The following is a 25,983-nucleotide window of genomic DNA, read 5'->3' on the forward strand; positions in this document are numbered from 1 at the left end:
TTTGCATCTCCAGCTGCATTTGAAACAAAAGAGAAAATATAAGAAATGCATCTCCTTGTCACTATGCAATTGTGGTCTATTGCAATTCCAGCTAAAGCAGAAATTTTAAACGCTTGTAAAACCAGAACATTAAAAAGACACAGTATAGTATCAGGGACAAGACTGAAAAACCAACAGATCATAACAAAAGAGTGCATTTTAATCAGGCACATTAACATTCAAATAGTTAAGAACGGTTAAAATGTTTTTGCATAAAGAAGAATATTTTCTTTTTTCTTTTTTTGGATTTTGCTTTTCTATAGATCAGTTATTTGCAGTTTCTCCCCAAAATTTATCAATGAAGCGTCATATAAATGGCAAAATAACCAATTGCTTGCACTGTCACTGAACCTACAAGCATTATTAAGCACATACTGAGGAAAATTGCGATTGTGTGAGTTGAATGCACAGGTCTTTTTATATTCAAATTGTATTGATAACTGAAAGTCTAAGTGTATCATTCAGCAAACCATGATTATTCATTGCGAGACCAACTGCATTCAGTAGTCGGCAAGTTTAGTAGCCCATTCATTTAGCCAGTCTTTGTCTGTATCTGTATTTGTGGAATATTCAACAATACCATTGCATTGTAAATATCCACCATGAAGAAATGTCCATTTGTTCATGTAAGACTCAACCCTCCACAGGACAAAGGCTGAGAGTATCTCCATTTCTGACCACTCCATTGGCCCTGTTTCGAGCTTTATCGGCTCTCCCGTAGTTGAAAATGTTGTCCTGCTCGCTGTCCAGCTCCGACTCTGACATCATCAGACTCGAGTTGTGTTCTGTGCTCCTGTGTTTAATATCTAAAGATGACAAACACAGAAAAGTGAATGCAGTAACTACAATTACAAACCTAATGGTCTTCCTCTAAAGCAATGCTGCAAACCACTTAAAAATACAAGCCTTCAAAGAGTGTCTTCAATCATCCCTGTAAAAAATATTGCAGCATTAAATAAGTTAATCAAGAAATCAGGTCTGAAACTTACTATACTTTGGCCGAAGTTCCATCCTTTCCTGCTCATCCATGTTGTCCAGTATTGTGTACTTGGTTTTCTTTCTCACTTTGGTGCGTCTCCCTCTAAAACAGGTCAAAACAAACACACAATTATAGATACCCGTACCACAAGTACACAAAATCCCCATTATGTCATTTCTCATGAAACAAAAAATGGCCACAAAATATAATGAAAGTGAAGGAGTACAAAAATATAAAAGCAGTCCATACAGAGCAACCTGTGCGCTATATTCAAAATCATCTGAAGACAATAGCTTTGACAAAATTTCAGTTTAAAAGTAGCCGCTTTTATGATGCTTTTGTGTTGTTCCTGAAGTTTAAAAGGTTGATATTCACTGTTCTTGCATGGAAAAACAGCAATTTACAGGCTATATAATTCAAAAGATCTCCTTTTGTGTTCCACAAAAGAAGTTATATGGGTTTGGAATGACATGAGGATGAATAAACAATGACAAACTATCCCTTTAATACTGGACTTGTAGTACTAACAGGAAAATATGACATAACTAATGCCACACATTTCAATAGGCCGTTTGTTAACATGCAGTAATAGAATCTTTATCACCTTTTACAGCAGCAGACGCAAATCCAGCTGACTGACAAGAGGAAAATGATTGTCACAAAACAAGAGATTGTGACATACAATACGCTCCAGTCTGCAGGGAAGAAACAGAAGATCAGCCGTCAGTCTTTCCATTGCTGTCAATCATTCTAGTTTTTTCATGACAACCCATCAGAAATATCCCTAAATAATTTAGCACAGCAGAAAGAATCAATGTAGGTGGGGTCACATTAGCGAAATTTTGTGGGAATAAAAGGTCCATTGTCAATAGTATAGCACTGCATGAAGCATCGCTCACACAAAAGTCATTTTCTAACCAGCTTTCCGATGTTTTCCAATGCAAAATCTACATCAGGAAACTCCCGTTTGCTCAGATTCCTATTGAAATAAATTGATTTTGAATGCAAAATTTTGAACTAGCTTCTATCTTATTTAAAATGTCTAATTTACATATTTGCCTTAAGAATAGATAAGTCACACTAACCGCAATTGCTCTCGCCATCTTCAAGGAAGCGGCGAATGGGGTTCTCCATCCAAAGAGGGTCACAGGAACAGCTCTTTGTAATGGGGTCACACTGACCACGTCCAGAACACAGCAGCAAACACACTGAAGTATTCACCACCAAGGTAATATCAGAAAGACTGCATTAATTTATTATATATTTGTATTATACATTTGTTGTTTAACAGTCTAAGGGAACTTAAATGTCTTTAAAGAAAACAAATCAAGTCACTCACTAACTGTGTCCACTCTTAAGACCTTAAAGAGCAAGAAGTCGGTTTTCTCTCGCAACAGCTGGTTTCTCAGCAGACGAGCGAGTTTTGGGCCTGGGATAGTACCATCAGGACCCTGCACTGAGAACCTAAATACTGTGCTAAACATAAGAAACACATTTAGGCTTTAACTAAACTAGGGTTAGTCTTTAGTAATTATAATTTTTCTTCATTTAAGAACACAAGTCAAAATGGAGTTCTCATTTAGATTGGTTTGGTTAGTTTGGTTAATTTGTGTGTAGTACCTGATGTCTGACTGGCCGTGCAGGTCCTTCAGTGCAATGTCTGAGTCCAGAACATGCAGTAGGGCGGCCAGCTGTCTCACTACTGTGTCCTTCTGCTGCTGGCTGACCTGAGCCACGCCCACCTGCAGCTCAAGCTCCACCTCCTCTCGCTCACGTGGATCTGCACACAAATATCAATGGCATCAAACAAGCAATGTGTAAATTAGCAGAATGTGCTATTTTAAAGGTGCCCTAGATTAAAAAATTTAATTTACCTCGGCATAGTTAAATAACAAGAGTTCAGTACATGGAAATGACATACAGTGAGTCTCAAACTCCATTGTTTCCTCCTTCTTATATCAATCTCATTTGTTTAAAAGACCTCCGAAGAACAGGCGAATCTCAACATAACACCGACTGTTGCGTAACAGTCGGGGTGTACGCCCCCAATATTTGCATATGCCAGCCCATGTTCCCAACATTATGAAAGGCATTAGACAAGGGCAGGACGTATGGATGTGCACAGCTGAATCAACAGACTAGGTAAGCAAGCAAGGACAATAGCAAAAAATGGCAGCTGGAGCAATAATAACTGACATGATCCATGATAGCATGATATTTTTAGTAATATTTGTAAATTGTCTTTCTAAATGTTCCATTAGCATGTTGCTAATGTACTGTTAAATGTGGTTAAAGTTACCATAGTTTCTTACTGTATTCACGGAGACAAGAGCCGTTGCTATTTTCATTTTTAAACACTTGCAGTCTGTATAATTCATAAAAACAACTTCATTCTTTATAAATCTCTCCAACAATGTAGCATTAGCCGTTAGCCACGGAGCATAGCCTCAAACTCATTCAGAATCAATGTAAACATCAAAATAAACACTGTACTTACGCGATTTGACATGCTGCATGACGAACACTTTGTAAAGATCCATTTTGAGGGTTATATTAGCTGTTTGAACTTTTTTTATGTTGTTTAAGGCAAGCGGGAGCTCTTGGGGCGTGGAGCACGAGAATTAAAGGGCCACACACCCTGAATCGTCTCATTTCTAATTATGCCCCAAAATAGGCAGTTAAAAAAAATGAATTAAAAAAAAATCTATGGGGTATTTTGAGCTGAAACTTCACAGACACATTCAAGGGACACCTTAGACTTATATTACATCTTTTAAAAAAAAGTTCTAGGGCACCTTTAATTACCTTAAATGTTTACATGAAGGTAGAAATGTTCTGATAAGGATGCTGTTCATGCAATGCCATTCAAAAGTTTGGTGTCAGTAGATTTGTAAAGTTAATTTTTTTGAAAGAAATGAATTCTTTTAAGCAAGAATGCATTAAATTGATCAAAAGTCACAAAGGCATTTACAATGTTACAAAATATGCTGTTCTCACTACAGAGTCATGGGTGGAGCGTAAAGTCTGGATGTCATTTGGGTGTAATGGGTGGAGCTAAAAGGTCCAACCACACCCTAACCCTACCCATAACTCTATTCCTCCACCCATTAGATCCACAGAGGTGGAGCTGAATGTCATTTGGCTCTGCAGTGGAAAAAAATGTATCATGTTTCTACAAAAATATTAGGCAGAACAACTATTTTCAACATTGATAAATCTTTTTTGAGCGCCATATCAGCTTATTAGAATTATTTTCATATTATAATTATTTTAACCTGTAAAAACACTACTGAATATTACTGTTTTTACTGTGTTTTAATAAAATAAATGCAAAAGAAGCTTCTGTTTTGAAAATGATTAAAAAATCTTATTGGCCCCAAGTGTTTTCTTAGCAGATATGACATGTCAAATAATTGATGCATTTTAAATATCTAGCAACTGTTTCCTACTATAAATAAGAAATATCTTACCAGGCCGTACTTCCACAGTGGCCGTAGCCATGCTCGAGCGGCCCTGGGCATCAGTGACCCGGAGTTGGAATAGGTACGTTCCTTCTACCAGATTGGTGAGGTAAAGGAAGGCCTCGTGATCTGAGCCATATAAAACATCCTACTCTCAAAACGTGAAAAAAAGAAAGAGAGAGAGAGATCATCAGATAAAACACTGAGCCACAGCAAATGGTGTACAAATAACTCACTCACCCCAGCTGCAGGACTCTGTTCATCTCGGACCCAAAGAAAGGACACGTTTGCTGTTCCGCTGTTGGACGCCGAGCCCCTGAGCACCAGAGAGTTGTTGGGCAGAGTGAGTGTGTGACTGCCGCTGGCATGAGCGACCAGTGGAAGGCTTTTGGCTGTGAATGTAACAACACAGAGAATTGCTGGAAATGTCCTAGAATGCTTTTTGTCAAAATATCTATTGTTTTGTCATTTAAGGTCAGACAACCTTCTTTTTGTGAAATATTTAGCTTGAAAAATGTTCTTGTGATATCTTTCTTTAACCCTCTGGTGCTCTTCTTTCAGATTTTTCTGAAAATTTTTACATTTTTGTTTTCTTTTTATAGAATTTTTTACTTCATTGGAATGGTACAAAACTAGGCAAAGGTTTTGGCACTTGCTGTGTGAACACACACAAAAATTCATGGACATGATTTGAAAAGGTTAAATGGACCTGAAAAAATGTTCACACTTGTACTGTTTGCAGTATAAAATGAATGGGAAACTAATTTCATCTAGTGGAAACTTTTGGTACTGCACCTGAACAAAATCTTACTGAAAGCTCATTTTTTGAGATATCAACCTCAAATTTGTAACAAAACTTTTTAGATTTATGGCTTTGATTTTCTAGCAGTTTTAGAGTAAAATGAAAAATATATGTCATAATTTATATATTTTTTAATAAAATATATATGTCATAAAAATTTAAAAAAGTATTTTTCATAACAATAAAAGTAAAATTCTATAGCTTTTTAAAAAAAGTTTTAAGTTCACTTTTTAAAACTTTTTTCACTTCAGCAATAATCTGCCAAGTGTCATCCTTAAGAAGAAACCAAACTTAAGTCTGTGCTCCAAAACATTAAAGATTTATGACGGTTTAAGTTGGAAATTTCATTTTCAGGTCTATGCTCAAAAAGTGAATAAATGGAATATAACTACTGCATAAATATAATTTTGTACTATAAAATCCCCTAAAAAAACAAACTATTAAAAAATAATATTGCACTAATATATAGTTCAATATATATAATTGAAATAATAATAAAAAGAAAATCTGTAATTTTTGACCACTACCAGAGAGTTAAAATAAATGCCAATTGGTTTTCTATTTTCTGTAATGCAAAGACATTTTAAATGTCAGTGTTTAAATTACAGAAATAAATATAATGTGTTACTTACATTTATACATTTACATGATTCTGCTTACCTTCTTTAATAGTGACAACAAGGACTGCGCTGTCTGTTTCTCCCTGTTGATCTGTCACAGTCAGTTTCAACTTGTAATTCCCAGATCTCAGGCCAGTTGCTATGGCAACCGCTTTATTGGCATCTTTTATCTTCAAGCCTGGAGGGCCACTTCACCGTTACATAGGAGAGTGGTGATGGCACATCAATACACTTTTCACCAAAATCCTTCACTATTCATGCAACACTAAGGGTGATTGAAAATTTAGAAATGTGTTTTGAAATATGAGACAGGTCTGGATGAAGGAAGATATTCTTAAAGACAACATGCCACATTTGTCCAGTTATTTATGGAGTTGGGATGTCTGGCTTATTTTCATGTTTTTACTGTATTTTTGATTAAATAAATGCAGCCTTGGTGCACATGAGAGCCCAAACTTTTGAACACTACATAAGTAGGTGTAGATAAAAAAAAATGTTTGTATAAAATATAATATACAATGATATATGATATCATTTAAATTATGTCAAAAACAAATTCAGTCCATAAACCAGTTCAACCAGTTCATTGTAAAGAGCCAACATTAAAAGAATGATATTGGTACCTGATCATGTCCCATTGGTAGCTGCTGATGGCCTGATCATCAGTGCTGCCACTGCCATTCAATGTGATGCTGTTGACTGGGAGGAAGAGTTGCCTTTCTGGCCCTGTTATAGCGACTGGTGCTTTGTTTGCTACCACACAACAAAATTTCAATTATAGAGAATGCATAGTTTTTCTTTATACACACTGATTGGTGTAGTGGGTTTGTTTTACCAGGGAGCACAGTGACTGAGATGGTGTCTGAATCCTGTTGACCTCTGGAATCAGTGACTGTCAGCTGAAATGTGTACCGACCCTCCTGGAGATCAGAGATCTGCAGGAAAGGTGATCTCACATCCTGAAAACACACAGCATATGCAAACATCAACTGCTCCACATTTATGTCTACTGAAAACAAAATAATTTTACTTAAAGGGATAGTTCACCCAAAAATGTAAATTCTGTTATTATTTATTTACCCTCATGTCGTTCCAAACCCGTAAGACTTTTGTTCATCTTTGGAATGCAAATGAAGATCTTTTTGATGAAATCTGAGAGCTTTCGGTCCTTCCATTGAAAAGCTATGCAACTGACACTTTTGACGCTTCAAAAAGACGCTTGTAAAACTAATCCATATGAATTGAATGGTTTAGTCCAAATTTTCTGAAGAAACGCAATTGCTTTATACGATGAACAGATTGAATTATTCAATTATGTTTATTCACGTCAACTCACACATCAGTTGTGGTAAACAGAAGCTCAAGCATGTTTGCTTGACGTGCGAGAAACATTGAGGTTCATTCTTGTGTGTTACACAGTACTTTTGATCTTCCGCAAGAGGTTTGTTCTAGCGCGTCATGCAGGTATGGTTGAGCTTCTGTTTATGTTCGCTGATCAGTGTTTATATGTAAATAAAAGCCTAAATTAAACCTGTTCATCATATAAAGCAACCAAGTCTCTTCAGAAAATTTGGACTAAACCAGTTTTACAATCTCTTTATGAACTTTTTGAAGTGTCAAAGTGGTAGTCGCGTAGCTGTCTATGAAGGAGCAGAAAGCTCTCAGATTTCATCAAAAATATCTTTATTTGTGTTGCGAAAATGAACGAAAGTCTTGCGGGTTTAGAACAACATTATTGACAGAATTTTTATTTTGGGCGAACTATCCCTTTAATAAATATCTGGAACCGGCAAACATATGCCTGTAAGACATAGATGAGATCTGTGCTGACAAACTCCAGTAAGTGTTTTTCACTTTAGAGCAACACGTTTTTCCACTGGGTAAATTAAAGATCTAATTACCTGCATAGTGACCTTTTGGGTCAGGCTGCTGGGATGGAGTGTCCAGAGGTAGCTGGTAATGGCGTGGTCATCAGTGCTGTCGTTACCCAACAAGGTGAGGTGGTTGAGAGGCAGGGTGATGACCCGGTCACTGCCTGCTCTGGCCTGAGGAGGGTCATCTTTTGGGCTGCTGACCCTTACAGTGGCAGTGCTGGAGTCGGTCAGTCCATCAGAATCAGACACTGTCAGCCTAATGTAGGTCAAGCAAAATCAGGTCAGGATCAAGTTAATGAGGTCAAGTCAAATTAAAAAGCCCCGGTGGAATCGCCCACCAAAGATTTCAACGGCAAATTATAGAAGATGAAAAATGAAAATTATACAATAGGCCTGTTGTTACAGTACAAACTTAGCTAGGTCCTTACTTGAAGGTATATTCTCCTGGTGAAAGATTCTGTAGCCGCAGTCCAGGCGTGTCAACAGGACCCTCAGGTTTCCAAAAAGGGCCGTCCACCTTCTCCCACAGGTAACTGACTACTCCAACATCATCCACACTCTCTGGGAAGCATCAGGATGCACATTTGGTTAAAAACTCATGACCTAAATGATCTAAAGAAAAAAATGAGAGAAATGGACAAAACAAGCTACGTACGACTGCCATTAATGATGAAGATGGAACCTTCTTGAAGAAGCACATCTTGGCTCTTGGGTAGAGTGACGGCTTTAGGAGGCTTATTTACATTCACTGCTGCAGAATGAAAAGTAAGCCTGTTCATATAAACGAGGCACATGCACATACTGTACGCTTGGCAAATAATATCAAATATGGATCTAAAGAGGGTGAAGTTATACCAGGGTGTACTGTAAAGTTCACAGAACTTTCTCCATATGCTTGTTGTGCTTTCACTCTTACTCCGACAGCATAGACACCAGTGGGAAGCTGGATTAAAAGAAAACAAAGATGTATTTAGAAAAAGAACATTGTCTAATCTTCTAAACGATCACTTGGCAGTCATACTGAAAGTGGTCAGGAGCTGAGTCTCACTTCTGAAATTTTGACAGACTTGTTGTGCCGGCCCTCCATCACTCCGTGGTGTCCATCAGACGACGTTACCAAAGTCCACTCATATGTGTAAGGAGCCTCTGAGGAAAAAGATACTGTTAACATAATATTAAATGCTTGAAGGGTTAGTTCACCCAAAAATTAAAATTGTGTAATTTATTACTCACCCTTGTGCCATTCCACATTCATAAGACCTTCGAAACAAATTAACGACCTTATTCAACAATATCTAATGATGGGCGATTTCAAAACACTGCTTCATGAAGCTTTATGAATCTTTTGTTTCGAATCAGTGGTTAGGAGCTTGAAAGTCACGTGATTTGAGGTAAACGAGGCTTTGTTACGTCATAAGTGTTTTGAAATTTCAGTTCACATAACTTTGGCAGTTTGAACCACTGATTCGAAACAAAAGATTCATGAAGCTTCATGAAGCAGTGTTTTGAGATCGCCCATCACTAGTTACAGTTGAATAAAGTCGTTATTTTGTTTTTTTTTCGCGCACAAAAAGTATTCTCGTCGCTTCATAACATTAAGGTTGAACCACTGTAGTCACATGAACTGTTTTAAATACGTCTTTAGTAGCTGTCTGGGCATTTGAAAGTGTTAATTGTCTTGCTGGCGATGCAGGCCTCACTGAGCCATCGGATTTTATGAAAAATATCTTAATTTGTGTTCCCAAGATGAACGAAGGTCTTACGGGTGTGGAACGACACAAGGGTGAGTAATGACAGAATTTTCATTTTTGGGTGAACTAACCCTTAATTATGATTCAGGAAAGCACATAATTCAGAATGCAGAAGACCAACCTGCAGTGTCTTCTGGACTAACAGTAGCAGTTAGTTCAATTGTATTTTGAGGCAGCGTTGCTTCCACAGGTCCTTCAATGGAGACAGACAGGGCTCTTACTGAACAAAGAGAGTGTGTGAAAAAAGAGTCAATCTGAGTAATAATAATAGTGATGCTTGCTTGAATAAGCACCACTAATAAATGTAATTAATGCAGTAAAACATCTGTAGTACCTTGCTCTTCTGAGATCATCTGCGATGTGGCTTCAGTGCTGAGTGGAGTAGTGAAGAAACTACTGACAGCACTCAACTTTGAGGGCTTTGTGCTGATGTCTTGCAGAACATTAGGTGAAGGAGTTGCAGACGAAATGTTTTGTGGGTCTTCTTCAACCTTTAATGATAGAAGTAACATTGTGTTACATAATTGTTGTCACCCATGTCGACCAAAGTCTGTGGACTAGTACAAGACACCAGAACAAGGCAATAAAAAGTGAATGACATGACTCTAACAGGATAATGATGAAGTGTTATTTACAAATTTCACAAGATGTCACACAGCAGATGAGACATGAAAGACTGATTAAGCACTTGGCCAGAGTGAGAGTACATTGGAGACACCATGTTTCCCAATGACGCCACAACATTAAAATAGAATCATGACATTTCAAGTCATGATAATGAATTGGCAACTATCTATAAGAGAAAAGCCAGTTCATTTCATTGCTAATTGCCATGCCAACAGCCTTGTCAATATATATATATATATATATATATATATATATATATGAAATTTATGTAAATTTAAATTAAATTCATTTTTAATTATTTTTTAAAAATTTATATTTAAATTTTAATATATATATATATATATATATATATATATATATAATATATATATATATATAATATATATATATATATATATATATATATATATATATATATATATAAAATACTGTAAAAACAGTAATATTTTGAAACATTCTTACAATTTAAAATCACTTTTTTTCTATTTGAATATATTTTAAAATGTTTTAAAGTTTTCAGTATCACATGATCCTTCAGAAATTGTAATATGCTGATTTGGTGCTCAAGAAATATTTATATATATAATTATTAATATATTATTATTATTATTACTATTACTAATATTATTATATAAAAATACATTATTATTAATGTTGAAAACAGTTGTCTGATCAGTATTTTTGTGGAAAGTGATACTTTGCTTTCTCAGGATTCTTTGATAAATAAAAAATTCAAAGGAACAGCATTTATTTTAGAACTCTTTTGTAACAATATAAGTCGTTACTGTCACTTTTGATCAATTTAATGTGTCCTTGCTATATAAAAGTATTAATTTCTTTAAAAAAATCTGACCCAAAATTACTGACCCCAAACTATTGAACAGTAGTGTATATAATATTTACTTACCTGTCTGTTTTTAATGTCTTTAGTGTGTCCGGAAATAATGTGCATGAATCTGTAACCAACACTCACCATCATGTTAAGTGCAGTGGTTGGGGGCGTAAGATCGGATTCTGCTTCAACAAGAGATGATTTGCTTTCATTTCCCATTTCTGGGAAGTTACTTGGGGGAAAGGTGCTACTTTCAAGGGTACCCTGCACTGTCATCAGTCTTTCACCAACTCTCTCTGTTTCTGATTGGTTGAATTCTTCTTTTCCTTGAACAAGTGGCCAAGCATATAGCCCAGGGCTTTCTTCTTGTTCTACAGCTGCACCATCCCTGTCTTCAGCTCTTTTGTCTTCCAAACTACGAAAACTCTCGGGATACTCAGCATCAGTGTTGTCCAAATCTCGAATGCCTTCCAACAAGGCAAGGTCCTTCATGGGGTCCTCAGAGCCCCTGTGCCTGGGCAGAGGCTGCCAGTGGTTTGGGAAGGACTCTCCTCGGACCAGGGATTGCAGAACCAGTGTCTGCGAGGGCCCACGTTGCAAAAAGGCCAATAAAGATTCAGTACCAGGTCTTTGCTTCGGCTGGCAGTTCTCTTTTCGCTGACAACTGAGCACATAGCAGCGGCGCTCAAAAAACCAGGCCAGGTCACAGCCCGGGAGATCACAGCAAGCCCCTGCACACTGGAACAGAGACGACACATCCGGAACCCGTAAAATACTGCTGCTCCTCAGCTCCGGAGACACCACGCTCTCCGAGTAGGTTGCGGCCTGCCAGCACTGTCCCGAGACTGCATCAACAACAAATGCATGATGAAATAAATGCTAGGGTTTGTCATTTTTGATTAAGTAAAAACCTGTTGTACACAATCTACTACATGTTTCCTTCCCTCTGATTGACAATTCATACTTTTTTAGCAGGTAAAAGGCCTAAGAAAGTAAAATTTTAAAAAAAAGTCTAGCTTCAGCTTGTGGGACGTGTCTTTTTGCTGTGAAATCTCTGATCATTTTTTAAAGTAAATGTGAGAATAACTTTCATATTTTTAGTAATATTTCAAGATGGACATTTACTGGACTGAAGGAACCAAGGTTTACTTGATTATCCATATATATATATATATATATATATATATATGATAGTCCATAGTCTCACTCCTGATGTATCAAATATGATACAAAAAATAAAAAATAAAACACACATGCAAACTTTATATATAAAAATTTACACATTTTTTAAATTACAAATGTCAGCATCAGCATACTTAACAACTGGCCACTTTGTGTTTTATACATACATACATACATACAAAAAAACATTCATTATATATAATATATATAAAATACTATTTATACATTTCAATTATATTCCAGAATGGCAGTAGGGACTTGTCTTGGTGTTGATGCATGTAATGCAGAAATATATACTTGCCTTTGATACAGAAGAGCAACACAAGTGAGAGAACTGGTGAGACGTTCATGATGCCACTGCTGCCTTTTCACAGCAATAGATTTTGACCGTCATTACCTCTTCAAACTTTCTATAAGGTTCAAGACAGAGGAGACAACACAGGCTAGGCTATTACAAACAGACAGATCTTATAAAATAACATTACAGTAGCAGCATTAATCAATTAATAGTAATTTAGAGCAATTTAAGTAATTTAAAACATTTGTTGCATAGCCTTTTTTATTTGACTTCCATCCCTCACAGCAACCGGCCCTGAGGGCTTAGATACCTCTGGAGAAATGTCATGTGATACTAAAATAGGCTACATTAGATATTATCTGCAATTTTATAGCCTATTATTTACCACAATTAGCACAATTTGTTACATAAAACAAGCAAATCATTACAAACAACGGGACTAAATAGAAAGTCAACAGCAAAAATGTGCGCAGCTATTGTGAGTTGTATCTGTACCCGTGGGATGTGACGCTCTTATTCAAGCATCTGTTTCCATGACATCGAGAATCAGCTTCCGTACTGCTGCTCCATAGCGAACCTGCGCTGGATAGGATACTGAAGTAATGCTGGGATGAGGAGCTGGTATTGCGGCAGTGATGTTTTGATGAAGGTCTGATATTGCTAAAGGGATGTTGAGGTGTATGTCTGCGGGTCCGGGAGGGAGTGTCAGCAGAGAAGACAGAGACGAGCAGGGCGGAGGGAGACACGTGACGTGATCTCGGATGTTGCAGAAACACACATCACATCCCGGATTTATTAATTGCGTCTTGAGGCTTAGTGGAAATTTTTTTTACACTATTATATTATTTAAATATTATTTTTTTAAAAATACATTATCGTATTAGCATTATTAATTATAATAATTAATATTATGTCGACCACACACCAAAACGTGATCACAGAAACAACATTATATTATTTTATTATTTAAGGAATAAGTTATTATATTAGCTTTATTAATTTTACTATTAATATTACGTCGACTACACTCCAAATCCTGGTCAGAAAAACAACAACAGAGAGCTCAAAAGCGGCGGGCGGAGTTTAGCAGCCTGGCTAACACGTCTCATTTTAACGCTTCCCTGCGTTTTTAATTCAGAATAGGGATATCTTATTGTCATTGTTTAACTATTTATTTATACCATAAAGTACGAGAAAAACCTTCTGAGATTTGAATATGTTGCTATTGCCGCGCAGTATTTCATAGACCAACCTCACTCTGACGTGTGGGAAATCGAAACTAACTGCTGCTGCCCTCTGGAGCGATGAATTACTCGAGACCTGGGAGACAAGTACAGGTGTCTGTAAGTATGAAATATGTTTTATGCTATCTCATAATTTCGACTTTATATCTCGCAGCTGTACGATAAAAAACCCTCTTATCTCTTTCTATATTTATCCTCTTTACGAAATTGTTTGACAGTTCCGTGTTTATTAAATGTATGCTAGTTCTTTAAAGGTAAATTGAATATAGCCTAGCTAAGTTATGTAAAGGAGTAAAAGCACGTACACAATTGTAGATTTAAACGATAGCCTACAAAATTATAAGATCACATACCCAGTGATAGCTTACCTATATAGGTCTAACCTGTTGCCTAATTTTCATATTGTTGGCATTTTGTACATAATGCATGTTATGACTAATGAGTTAACTATGCTTTTCATAAGCTTAGGCTGAATAAACTTGTTCATGTCAGGTTTAAATTGACAGCATAATCACAGTCAGTACCAAACCCTTGAACAGAAATTGAATCTGAAAGCTCCAAGAAGTGAACACAAACCTATCTTCCCTATTAAAATGAATGAACCACCTTGTTCACCAGGGTAAGTACATTATTTAATAATATCAAGAAGCATTAAAAGCATTTTTTATTTTCTGTAGTTAATGTCAGTTTTACTGTATACAAAACTGTTTGCTTTGGTTAGACTGTTTAATTTTTAGTTATATTATCTAATTTCAAAATGTCAAGCTGCTTTAGTCTTGATAGATAATATGCTGCTGTTTTACTGAATATATGAGCTGCCACACAGTTGACTTGTTGACATACTGTATTTTATTCTGATATAGTCACACCTGCTCAGGAGAGCCCCGTGTGGGCTGTAATGACACTGCTCCATGTCTCGTGGACAATAAAGTTGAGAGGAAAACTGGGAAAAAGAATAAAAAGCATAAAAAGAGACAGAGTGCTGCATGCCAAATGAAAGCAGGTGGTGAGTGCGCTCGGGTCACTGTTGAAGAGCTGTCACCACCCTCACAACACCTGCCTGAGCGCCTCGAAAAAAGGTCTGCAGGATCAAAGCAAGAAAAGAATACTCGCAAAACAAGAAATCAATCTCTTTCACCTGTAACTTCTCCTGCAAGCTCCTCTCATCGACAAAAAGCCCAAAGTGCACAGAAAACATCAGCTCGGTCTACATGTGACCAGTCAACTCAGACAGATTCATCCCAACTCCAATCTGTCCAAACGCAGTCAACACAAACCACTCCGATCCAGGAAGTACAATCACCATCAACAGAATCCAAGTCCACCCAGACAAAACAGTCCAGTTTTTCCTTAAAACAGGCATACTGGGAAAATTCATTAACAGATCAGTCAGCTGATCAGCAGAAAACCCAATCCAGCACCAAAAGCAGCTATCTGACAGTGATATCCTGGAATATAGATGGTCTGGATTCGGATAATGTCTTTAACCGGCTCAAAGGTCTGCTGTCACTCTTAGGAAAGTAAGTGTTATTCACCAATTGCAATTTTTTATGTTTATATGTTTTTAGACCAAACATTAATATGAATAGATTTCTCATAAGGATGATTAAATATACTATTAAGGATGAATAAAATCTTTAAATTATCAGGTTTAGAGAGTTTACAGTTGCATAATAGTGTTTCTCAGGTTGCTTAACTAATATTAATTTACATTTAAAGGTGAAGTGTGTCATTACACACATCATGTCTACAGCATTCAACATCTTAATTAACTAGAAAAATCTAATGTATTACAAAACCACTTAGAAAAGGACTTGAATGAATTGATAACTAAATCAGGATTTTAATGCAGGCACCATGCAGATGTTGTACTGTTACAAGAGCTGATTCCTCCGTCTTTGAAGATTTTAGAGAACATTATGAATGATTATCAGTTTCTGCAAGGTATGTTAATGGTTACATACAAACTCAATAAATAAATACTATTTCTGGCATGAATATCAGATTTTTTGTGTACATTTTGTGTTTTCAGCCAGTGATGAGGACTATTTCACTGGCATTTTGATTAGAAAGGACAGAGTACAATTCCTCCAGAGCAACATTGTGAAGTACCCAACCACAGAGATGGGCAGGAACCTTCTAATAGCAAATGTAGGTTCCTTTTAGCTGTTTGATAATTATTGACTTATATGCCTTATTATGAATATGCATTTTTTTTAACCCTTTTGGCCATGTTTTTAATGAAAAAAGTCATAATGTAAATTTAGACTATTCAAAACATTCAGCTTCCCATTTTGTGTTTGCATGTTTGTTTAGGTGAGCTTTTTAGGCCACCCACTGTGCATAATGACATCTCATCTGGAGAGCTGTAAGACAGGCTCTCAAGAACGTCTGAATCAGCTGCGGAGAGTCTGGAAATGGATGAAAGAGGCTCCAGGGGACCACTCAGTCATATTTGGAGGAGATACTAACCTTAGGGATTGGGAGGTTGTGTGTGATATTAGCATGTGTTTGCTCTAATGTCCTCAAAATCAAAACTCACATTTTAATCTGTCAAAATGTGATATGTAAATTTGTTTGTCTGTGTTTGTTATGAAGGTGAAGAAGCTTGGGGGGCTGCCGGATGGTATCTCTGATGTGTGGGAGATGCTGGGGAAACCAGAGGAAAGCAGATACACCTGGGACACATCCATCAATGATAACAATGAAATCCCTAATTCTATACGCCTGCGATTTGATCGAATTTTTATCAGAACAGCCGCAGACGGTGCCAAGCTACGGCCAGAAAGCATGACCCTGATTGGTCTGGAGAAGCTGAAGTGTGACTATTTCATCAGTGATCACTGGGGCATTCTTTGTACTTTCTTATTTGGGGCATCAGAAGAGCAGCGTGTCACTGACTAATGTTCTTTTTTATGGTCTGCACAAAATTACGTATATCTAAATGGGTCATAAGTTCATGATTTGTTTTAACAAATCACTATTGATAAATGAACTCTGAACTAGTGTTTAAATGTTATGAACCAACCATATAACTATTGGGGAGACCAGGGCTAATTGTCACACTTTTCACTCCAGTGATTCAGTGAATATTTCTATATAATCAAATCCCTTACATCTTGGCTACAAAAAGCCACCTCAAAAAAATTCCACCATTATTACACAGGAAAAAAAAAAATAGTTCATTGAACATACACTGATAGTTTGACAACAAAACACAATGGAACCTGCCATTAAACAGCCTATTATTGGATTAAGTAGACCATTACATTGTATAACACTGAAAACACATATCACAACTCTATCCTGACTTTTATGAAAAGTATTCCTTGTCCTGCAGTCTTTCATTCTTCATTATGTTGCTTGAATGCACTGCATATACAAAATTACTGCTAAAGAAAACACATTTGTGTAATTGGAATTTAGACTTTTGACTAGACCTTGACTTAGACTTGACACCAGTCTCCTCTATATGCAAATGTTAATAACTAATGTAAATAATAACTATCAAAACTACAGTTTTCTTCCCTTATTTTTCCACTAGAGGGAGCTAAAAGGACAGCTTATGATTCTTATGCTGTGACTGAGAACAACCACAAAAATATCAAAGCGGTATTTATTAATTTATTTATTTTAATTTGTAATATTCTGGGTTTGGAGTAAGTAATGTTACATAGCTGAAAGTCTGGACTAAATCTTCTGGATGATTTACAGCACATTCTCTTTCCTAAGATAAACAGAACTGAAATGTGCCAGTACAGTTAGATACAAATTTATAGAGGTGGCAGGCTGACAACAAGAATTATTTTTTGTCATTGGCATGGTGTCAGGAATTGGATTAGCAAAGAGGCATTTACCAGCACAGTCCTCATCATGGCCAGCTGGATTTAGGAATTTACTCTAAGGAGAATGTGCCACGAATCTTACACTGCTTCTGTTTTCTTTATTTATTTTGTACCCATCATGTTTGTCTTAAACCCTCATTCTCATTATCTAGAGAGTCTAAGAGAGATTCTGCCAGCATTACCTCTCACATAATTGAACACTTACATCAGTAAACAGAACTTTGTCCGAATTTCATGCTAAAGGCAAAAACCTTGAAAAAATATGTCCTTTAAAATGTATGACAATATCATTAATCAAATGTTTAATGCGGTAAATGGATCAATGTTCTGTCATGCTTATCTATTTCCTTCATTTATAATACATTGCAGAATAAGATTAATTAATTGCCATAATCATCTCCATATAAAGTATTTAATCACATGTTGAATGTTGAAGTATTCTATCAGCATTATTTAATAAAGACTACTGTGAAGATTGTGAAAGATCATTAGCTCCCACTGTTATAGGAAACCCTTAGTCATTTTACTACAACGAACTAAAAATATACTCACATTAATCCTTTTGGAATATTTTATGCTGTTTTTAAATTGGGTCAAACCAAGAGTCTGTTTGAATATAGTTTGTGTGGAGCTACATGAAAATCACAAATTTTCATAAAATATTATCAAAGAGTCAAGATTCCCTCAGAATAGCTCTTATATATCACCTTATTGTACAAGTTTGGTCATGATTATCACCAGCCAGATCAAATACAACATATATGGTGTACTGATGTGCCTACTGTGTGGCTGTGGAGTTATCAAATAGTTACTGGCAATAACATTTTAGAGTTTTGAGCATCTAGAATCAGAGCCTTCTTGGTTTCTTTTATAGTGTTTTCCCCTTTTTGTCACTTTTATCCACTTCTTGCTACCTTCTGCATAACTTATCCTCCACTTTTCTCTTGCAGAGTCTCAACATCATGTTGTGCTGAGTTCATTTAAATAAAGCAGTTTTCAGCAGTTTTTTTCCCAGTTCAATGACACATCAGCAGGGGTCATAGCAAATAATAGTGAGCCTGACATCAATGGACATATCAGCATACATTTATTTTAAAAGACTTGCAGTGACAGTGAATATATTACAAATATTTTTTAAAGAGGTCACAGTTTGGGAAGTGTAATTGTAAAACACAGTATGTAACCAGAGAACATTAAGAGGTGACTGTGGCAAGGGGGGCGTGGTTCAGCGAACGCTGCAGCGGGGGAGAGCGTCAGGAGACGCGCGGTGGATGAGCGGATTAAGCGCAAATAACAAACACCTGTCTCTTGTTACAGTAATTGGCGTGGAGAGAGTATTTAACGCCAGGAGAAACAGGAGTGAGTGAGAGAGAGAAGGACTGCTGGCTGCCACACTCCCAGAGACTGACAGGAAGCTGACGGAGTGAATTCCCCGTGTTTATGTTTATATTGGTTTGTGCCTGTTTGCACACCTTTTTGTTGATTTTTCTGAATAAAGCAGCCAGTAGTCGCAGCTGACCCTTGTCGTCTTCCTTCCTAACATCTACGAACTTTGTTACACTGGTGCCGAAACCCGGGAAGGAAGACGGAAGCTGCCGCCATGCAGACGCCCTCTGCTGCTGCACCATTTGCGGAGCTAATTACATCTCTCGCGGTCATGCAGCAAGAACAACATCAGGCCCTGCTGGACTTGCGCCAGGATCAAGAGAGGCGGTTCCAGGCCGTCCTCCGAGTCCAGCAGGATGACCGCGAGCTGTTCCGGAGCTGGATTGACCGGGAGGTTCGGCCGGAAGTCCCGGTCCAACAAGCTGCGCCCGCCCACCTCCCTCTTAACAAAATGGGGCCTGAGGACGACCCGGAGACGTTTCTGGATCTATTTGAGAAGACGGCCGAGATCTGTGGATGGCCGCGGGACCAGTGGCCGATGCGCCTGGTCCCACTGCTCTCCGGGGAGTCCCAGGTAGCGGCGCAGCAGCTTCCGGTGCAGAACCTCCTGGTTTTCGACGACCTCAAGAGGGCCATCATCCAGCGGGTCGGCCGGAGCCCCGAACAACATCGCCAGCGGTTCCGCTCCTTGGAGCTGGCAGAGGCCGGCCGGCCCTTCGTGATGGCCCAACAGCTCCGGGACTCCTGCCGCAAATGGTTGCTGGCCGATGGAAGTGACGTGGAGAGCATCATCGATCGTGTGGTACTGGAGCAGTTTATCACTCGGCTTCCCAGGAAAACGGCCGAGTGGGTCCAGTGCCACCGCCCCACGTCGCTGGAGTCGGCCATCCATCTCGCAGAGGACCACATGGTGGCGTGCCCAGGGGTCGGCGAACCTCTCCCATCTGCTTCTCTCTCTCCTTCTCTCCCACCTCCTTCTCTCTCTCGACCTGTCCCTCTACCTAGGTCCCGTCCGCCCGGCCCTCCTCGAGTCCCGCCCCGAGGGCGGGGCGGGAATAACCAACACTTGTTCTCGGCGCCTCGAGTCCCGCCCAGCAACATTTCCGCTAAGAGTGTTGCTGACGCACTGTTTTCTTTAATCTCCCGAGTGGGGATTCCTAAGGAAATCCTCACTGATCAGGGCACGGCGTTTATGTCACGGACGTTACGCGAACTTTACGAATTATTGGGCATTAAATCGTTTCGGACCAGCGTCTTTCACCCACAAACGGACGGGCTGGTCGAACGTTTTAATCGCACGCTTAAGACAATGATTCGTAAATTCGTTCAGGAAGACGCCAAAAATTGGGATAGATGGTTGGAACCCCTGTTGTTCGCTGTGCGAGAGGTCCCGCAAGCCTCCACGGGGTTTTCCCCCTTCAAGCTTCTCTATGGTCGTCAGCCCAGAGGGGTGTTAGACGTCATAAGGGAGGCTTGGGAGGACGGACCTTCTCAATCTAAAAACGAAATTCAATATGTGCTGGACCTGAGAACAAAACTCCACACGTTGGGGCGGCTATCTATGGAGAATTTGTTGCAGGCCCAAGACAAACAGAGCCGGCTGTATAACAGGGGGACCAATCTGCATAAATTTGCACCGGGAGAGAAAGTGCTTGTATTACTCCCAACGTCAAGTTCAAAATTACTTGCAAAATGGCAAGGACCGTTTGAGGTCACACGGCAAGTTGGAGAGCTCGATTATGAGGTAATACGCTCAGATAGGAGAGGAGCACGTCAAATTTATCACCTCAATCTCCTGAAAAAATGGAATGAGGGGGAATCAGTGATGCTGGCGACGGTGATTAGCGGGGAGGATGATCTCGGACCAGAGGCGAATATAAAAAAACAATCTCTGGCCGTACAAACCTCATTCAGCACCATATCGAGACAGAGCCGGGCGTGGTGGTTCGCAGCCGGCCGTATCGCTTGCCTGAACACAAGAAAAAAGTAGTTCAGGAAGAATTAGGTGCGATGCTTGAGATGGGGGTAATAGAAGAATCCAACAGTAACTGGGCGAGCCCGATAGTTTTGGTTCCTAAGACGGACGGCTCGGTCCGGTTCTGTGTGGATTTTCGCAAGGTGAATGCTGTGTCGAAATTCGACGCATATCCAATGCCACGGGTTGACGAATTGCTTGACCGGCTTGGTACGGCTCGTTTTTATTCGACACTGGACTTAACAAAGTGTTATTGGCAGATCCCCTTGTCTCCATTATCCCGAGAAAAAATAGCTTTCACAACGCCGTTTGGATTACACCAATTTGTTACACTTCCGTTCGGGCTGTTCGGGGCACCGGCTACCTTTCAGCGGCTGATGGACAGGGTTTTGCGGCCCCATGCTGCATATGCAGCTGCCTATCTGGATGATATCATCATATTCAGTAATGACTGGCAGCGGCATATGCAGCATTTGAGGGCGGTCTTGAAGTCGCTGAGGGGAGCCGGGCTCACGGCCAACCCGAAGAAGTGTGCAATTGGGCGCGTGGAAGTAAAGTATCTGGGTTTCCACTTGGGGCATGGACAGGTGCGTCCCCAAATTGATAAGACTGCAGCAGTTGCGACCTGTCCGGGCCCTAAGACCAAAAAGGAGGTGAGACAGTTCTTGGGGCTGGCGGGATATTATAGAAGGTTTGTGCCTAATTATTCGGACCTCACCAGCCCCTTGACTGATCTTACTAAAAAGGAGGCACCAGATACGGTCCAGTGGACGGAGCTGTGCCAGCAGGCCTTTACCCAAGTAAAGGCTGCTCTGTGTGGCGGGCCGTTGCTTCACTCTCCTGATTTCTCTCTCCCATTTTTGTTGCAGACTGACGCGTCGGACCGAGGGTTGGGTGCTGTCCTGTCTCAGGAGATAGAGGGTGAGGAGCGGCCGGTGCTGTACATTAGTCGTAAGCTCTCTAAGAGAGAGACTAAGTACAGCACCGTGGAGAAGGAGTGTTTGGCCATCAGGTGGGCTGTCCTCACCCTCCGCTATTATCTCCTGGGACGGGAATTCACCCTCTGTTCGGACCACGCCCCTCTGCAGTGGCTCCACCGCATGAAGGATACCAACGCGCGGATCACTCGTTGGTATCTAGCTTTACAGCCTTTTAAGTTCAAGGTGGTCCACAGGCCGGGTGTTCAGATGGCTGTGGCCGATTTCCTCTCCAGAAATGGGGGGGGGGGCTGCAGGCCGGATGGCTCCCCGGCCTGAGTCAGGCGGTGGGGGTATGTGGCAAGGGGGGCGTGGTTCAGCGAACGCTGCAGCGGGGGAGAGCGTCAGGAGACGCGCGGTGGATGAGCGGATTAAGCGCAAATAACAAACACCTGTCTCTTGTTACAGTAATTGGCGTGGAGAGAGTATTTAACGCCAGGAGAAACAGGAGTGAGTGAGAGAGAGAAGGACTGCTGGCTGCCACACTCCCAGAGACTGACAGGAAGCTGACGGAGTGAATTCCCCGTGTTTATGTTTATATTGGTTTGTGCCTGTTTGCACACCTTTTTGTTGATTTTTCTGAATAAAGCAGCCAGTAGTCGCAGCCGACCCTTGTCGTCTTCCTTCCTAACATCTAAGAAATTTGTTACAGTGACATAGTGTGCCAATGTTTACCTTAAAGGGACAATTTAAAAATAAAATTCCGTCAACAACACTTTGTGTTTGTCCAAAACTGTTTGGCTTTCTTAAATTATTTTTATAGAAAAAATAAAGAATAATATTTTTGAGAATTCCCAAATTTTCTCTCTCATGAGGGTGACTAAAGGATATAATTTTTTATTTTCATAGTATTTTCAGTTTTTGGTGAACCATCCCTTTAGGAAGCCATTTGTACTTGACTTGACACTTAAGCTGGAGTAACCTAGCCTAAAATCATAATATCATAATTTTGTTTGAATAAAACCAATTAAATGTTACACCATGAACACCATATTTTAGGTTACAAAGCATTTCAGTGTGATTTTAGCGACTTCAAAAACAGGTAACGTGACAGATTTGCACTGATCTTATTTTATGGGCAACAGTTGAAAGAAACCCATATCACAGTGACATATTACTTTAAACTCTTGCTCATGTTTGACTGCACCAATAACATGGAAAAAGCACCAACAACTCCATTAAGCAAGTGAAATAGAAATGAGAAGTGAGAAATCAAAATTCCAGGACTATATTAGCACAGCTTATTTCAAGCCAAATGCCCCTTATAAATCCATTGTTTTCAATGCTCCTGAGGTGACAGCTATAACCTTGTCATTCATTCATACAGTTTTAGAAATTAAATAGCATTAGAAGAGATTTATGTGTCTTAGCAGATGTGCTCATGGCATTAAAGGGGTCCTTGATTATGATTTCACTTTTTTAACTTTAGTTAGAGTGTAATGTTGCTGTTTGAGCATAAACAACATCTGCAAAGTTACGCAAAGGGAGATATTTTCTTTTGCAGAAATCGCATTTTAAGGACTACAACAAATGGCTGGTAGGGACTACAACAAGCTTCTTCCCGGGTTGGTAACATCACAACCCCCAAAATTTACGTGACTTCAATGAAGGTTGATTTTTCATTACAAGATCTCAGCCATGGTTGCTTTTTTTCTGTTATGAGATTTTAAAGACTGTTCAGTTTGTTTTGTTAAAATGATAGTCGGTTTATTGCATCAAGTGATCTCAGTGATGGTAAGTCTTGTTTCTTTTTAAATCTCAATGGTTGATGGATTTGCTTTGAGATTTCAATGATGGTTAGTTTTGTTCAGGTTTTAGATTTCAAGGATGTCAGTTTTGTTCCTGTACGAGATTTCAATGATGGTCAGTTTTTTCGGTTACGAGATGTCATTGATGATCAGTTTTGTTCAGTTACGGGGGTTCGGTTGGTTTTATTACTTCAAGACATCTCAATGATGGCAGGTTTTGTTACTTTTGAGATCTCAAAGGTTTACGGATTTCAATGACATCAGTTTTGTTCATTTACAAGACTGCAATGACAGTTGGTTTGAGATCTTGGAGATGGTTGTTTTTTTCTGTTACAAGATTTCAAAGACTGTTTGATTTGTTTTGTTCAGTGATGGTAGGTTTATTACATCAAGAGATCTCAGTGATGTCGGTTTTGTTACTTTTGAGATCTCAGTGGTTGACGATTTTGTTTTGAGATTTCAATGATGGTTGGTTGTTTTCTGCATTTGGATTTCAATGATGTCGGTTTTGTTCTTTTTTCAAAATTTAAATGATGGTCGGTTTGCTTCAGTTACGAGATTTCATTGATGGTCAGGTTTGTTCAGTTACAAAAGTTCAATGACGGTCAGTTTTATTACTTCAAGACATCTTAATGATGGCAAGTTTTGTTACTTTTGAGATCTCAATGGTTGATGGATTTCAATGATGTCGGTTTTCCATTACGAGATCTCGGCGATGGTTGCTTTTTTCTGTTACAAAATTTCAAAGACTGTTAGGTTTGTTTCGTTCAATGATGGTCAGTTTTATTACTTCTAGAGATCTCAGTGATGGTAAGTTTTGTTAATTTTAGTTTGTTTTGAGATTTCAATGATGGTTGGTTCTTTTCCACTTTTAGATGTCAATGACGTTGGTTTTGTTCCTTTTTCAAAATTTCAATGATGCTCGGTTTTAGGGGTGTAACGATTTATCGCAGTACGATATATCGCGATGCAAAAATGTTACGATATGCATCGTAGAGTGATGGCGATGCTTTTACGATATGACGGCAGTCTAATCTTATTGGTTGAGCTGCCAACGTGACCTACTCTGCAAGGTGGGAGTGAGAGAAGCCGGTTGTCACCGCATATAAATGGTCTGTCTCAATCAGCTCTCTAGTTCAGTAAGTGTTTCGGGCACACATTGAATCTTGCAAGCAGGTTTAAACGTTTTTCGCGTCAGTCTCTTGCTTGGTCGCGTGAGAAAAGTCGTGGCTTTCCTTTACCGCAGTGCCACAGCAACAGATGAGAAAAGCAAAAGATGCTTGCGATGCTTTGCTTTAATAAGTTCCGTGGGGCCGTTCACATATTGCGTCTTTTCCGCGTGCAAGTCAGTTATTTCAAATGTAGCCGCGCGGCAGGCGCGTTCATAATGGGATCAACGCGGTCACGATGCGCATCCGGTGCGTTTTCCAGGCGCATCGAGATGAACAATTCTCAACTTTTCAGAATGGCGCAAGCGCACCGCAGGTCGTGTGACAAGAATCAACCGATCAGCTATGGCCTTTCCGTAACAAAACATCAAAAGCTCAGCCGAACAGCTGATCATAGCTGTACAGGGTGGTTTTTATATATTATCTCCATAAATATATCTAGTAGTAAAGCTAATGCAAGGGCTAGAAATCATTTATCCTTTGCAGAAACTTCCTGATCCTCTTCGAGAGCGCGGTTCATGGTTGCATAGCAACGGCCGACGCCACGGGAGCGCAAGCGCTTTGGAAAGAAGGAGAAGCGGTGCGGCCGCACCTTCCATGCATTTTTAGACGTGATATGTGAACGGTCCCTATTCATAATTCTAAGTTCATGTTAAATTTAACATTCTTTTTCAGTGACAGACAGACCTATTCAACTGTTGATCTGAATACAGAAGGTTTTTATTAAACCTTGAAATGTGATCTTGTATGTACAACAAGAAAAATTATTGAAATTTGTTAATGTTTTTTGAATAAATCTTGTTTGAATTTCAGTTTCATTTTGTTCAAAATATCGTGATACGTATCGTATCGTGAACTCCGTATCGAGATACGTACTGTATCGTGAGCTAAATGTATCGTTACACCCCTACTCGGTTTTCTTCGTTTACGAGATTTCATTGATGGTCAGGTTTGTTCAGCTACGTGAGTTCAATGACGGTCGGTTTTATTACTTCAAGACATCTCAGTGATGGTAAGCTTTGTTAATTTTGGTTTGTTTTGAGATTTCAATGATGGTTGGTTCTTTTCCACTTTTAGATTTCAATGATGTTGGTTTTGTTCCTTTTTCAAAATTTCAATGATGCTCAGTTTTCTTCGGTTACGAGATTTCATTGATGGTCAGGTTTGTTCAGTT

The 25,983-nt window shown here is 39.1% G+C and overlaps 2 protein-coding genes across 4 annotated transcripts; one reads left to right on the forward strand and one right to left on the reverse strand.

Annotated features, from left to right (window-relative positions):
* Positions 1-178: 178 nt before the first annotated feature.
* kiaa0319 (KIAA0319 ortholog) lies at positions 179-13,546 on the reverse strand. 3 transcript variants are annotated; one of them, XM_048154145.1, is made up of 21 exons: positions 12,961-13,546; positions 12,469-12,577; positions 11,127-11,830; positions 9,861-10,017; positions 9,648-9,746; positions 8,824-8,921; positions 8,631-8,718; positions 8,431-8,526; positions 8,204-8,336; positions 7,803-8,031; positions 6,737-6,860; positions 6,525-6,654; positions 5,942-6,090; positions 4,720-4,871; positions 4,489-4,627; positions 2,639-2,798; positions 2,358-2,494; positions 2,104-2,226; positions 1,623-1,713; positions 1,029-1,120; positions 179-845 (listed from the first exon to the last, which is right to left on the reverse strand). In XM_048154145.1, the coding sequence occupies exons 2-21, from the start codon at positions 12,515-12,517 to the stop codon at positions 673-675; spliced, it is 3,123 nt and encodes a 1,040-aa protein (XP_048010102.1). In that variant the 5' UTR covers positions 12,518-12,577; positions 12,961-13,546; the 3' UTR covers positions 179-672. The 3 variants fall into 3 exon arrangements, 1 of the variants encoding a protein (XP_048010102.1); XR_007179237.1 differs by lacking the exon at positions 179-845 and adding an exon at positions 1,937-1,997 and having other exon boundaries at positions 1,080-1,120; XR_007179236.1 differs by lacking the exon at positions 179-845 and having other exon boundaries at positions 1,062-1,120; positions 1,623-1,997.
* LOC125244138 (tyrosyl-DNA phosphodiesterase 2) lies at positions 13,504-17,225 on the forward strand. Its single transcript, XM_048154148.1, has 7 exons — positions 13,504-13,808; positions 14,202-14,328; positions 14,573-15,229; positions 15,562-15,653; positions 15,742-15,860; positions 16,026-16,196; positions 16,308-17,225. Exons 2-7 carry the CDS (start codon positions 14,303-14,305, stop codon positions 16,611-16,613), a joined length of 1,371 nt encoding a protein of 456 aa, XP_048010105.1. The 5' UTR covers positions 13,504-13,808; positions 14,202-14,302; the 3' UTR covers positions 16,614-17,225.
* Positions 17,226-25,983: the final 8,758 nt, after the last annotated feature.

This window comes from Megalobrama amblycephala, linkage group LG13 (assembly GCF_018812025.1).
Source record: "Megalobrama amblycephala isolate DHTTF-2021 linkage group LG13, ASM1881202v1, whole genome shotgun sequence".
Taxonomy (NCBI): Eukaryota; Metazoa; Chordata; class Actinopteri; order Cypriniformes; family Xenocyprididae; genus Megalobrama; species Megalobrama amblycephala.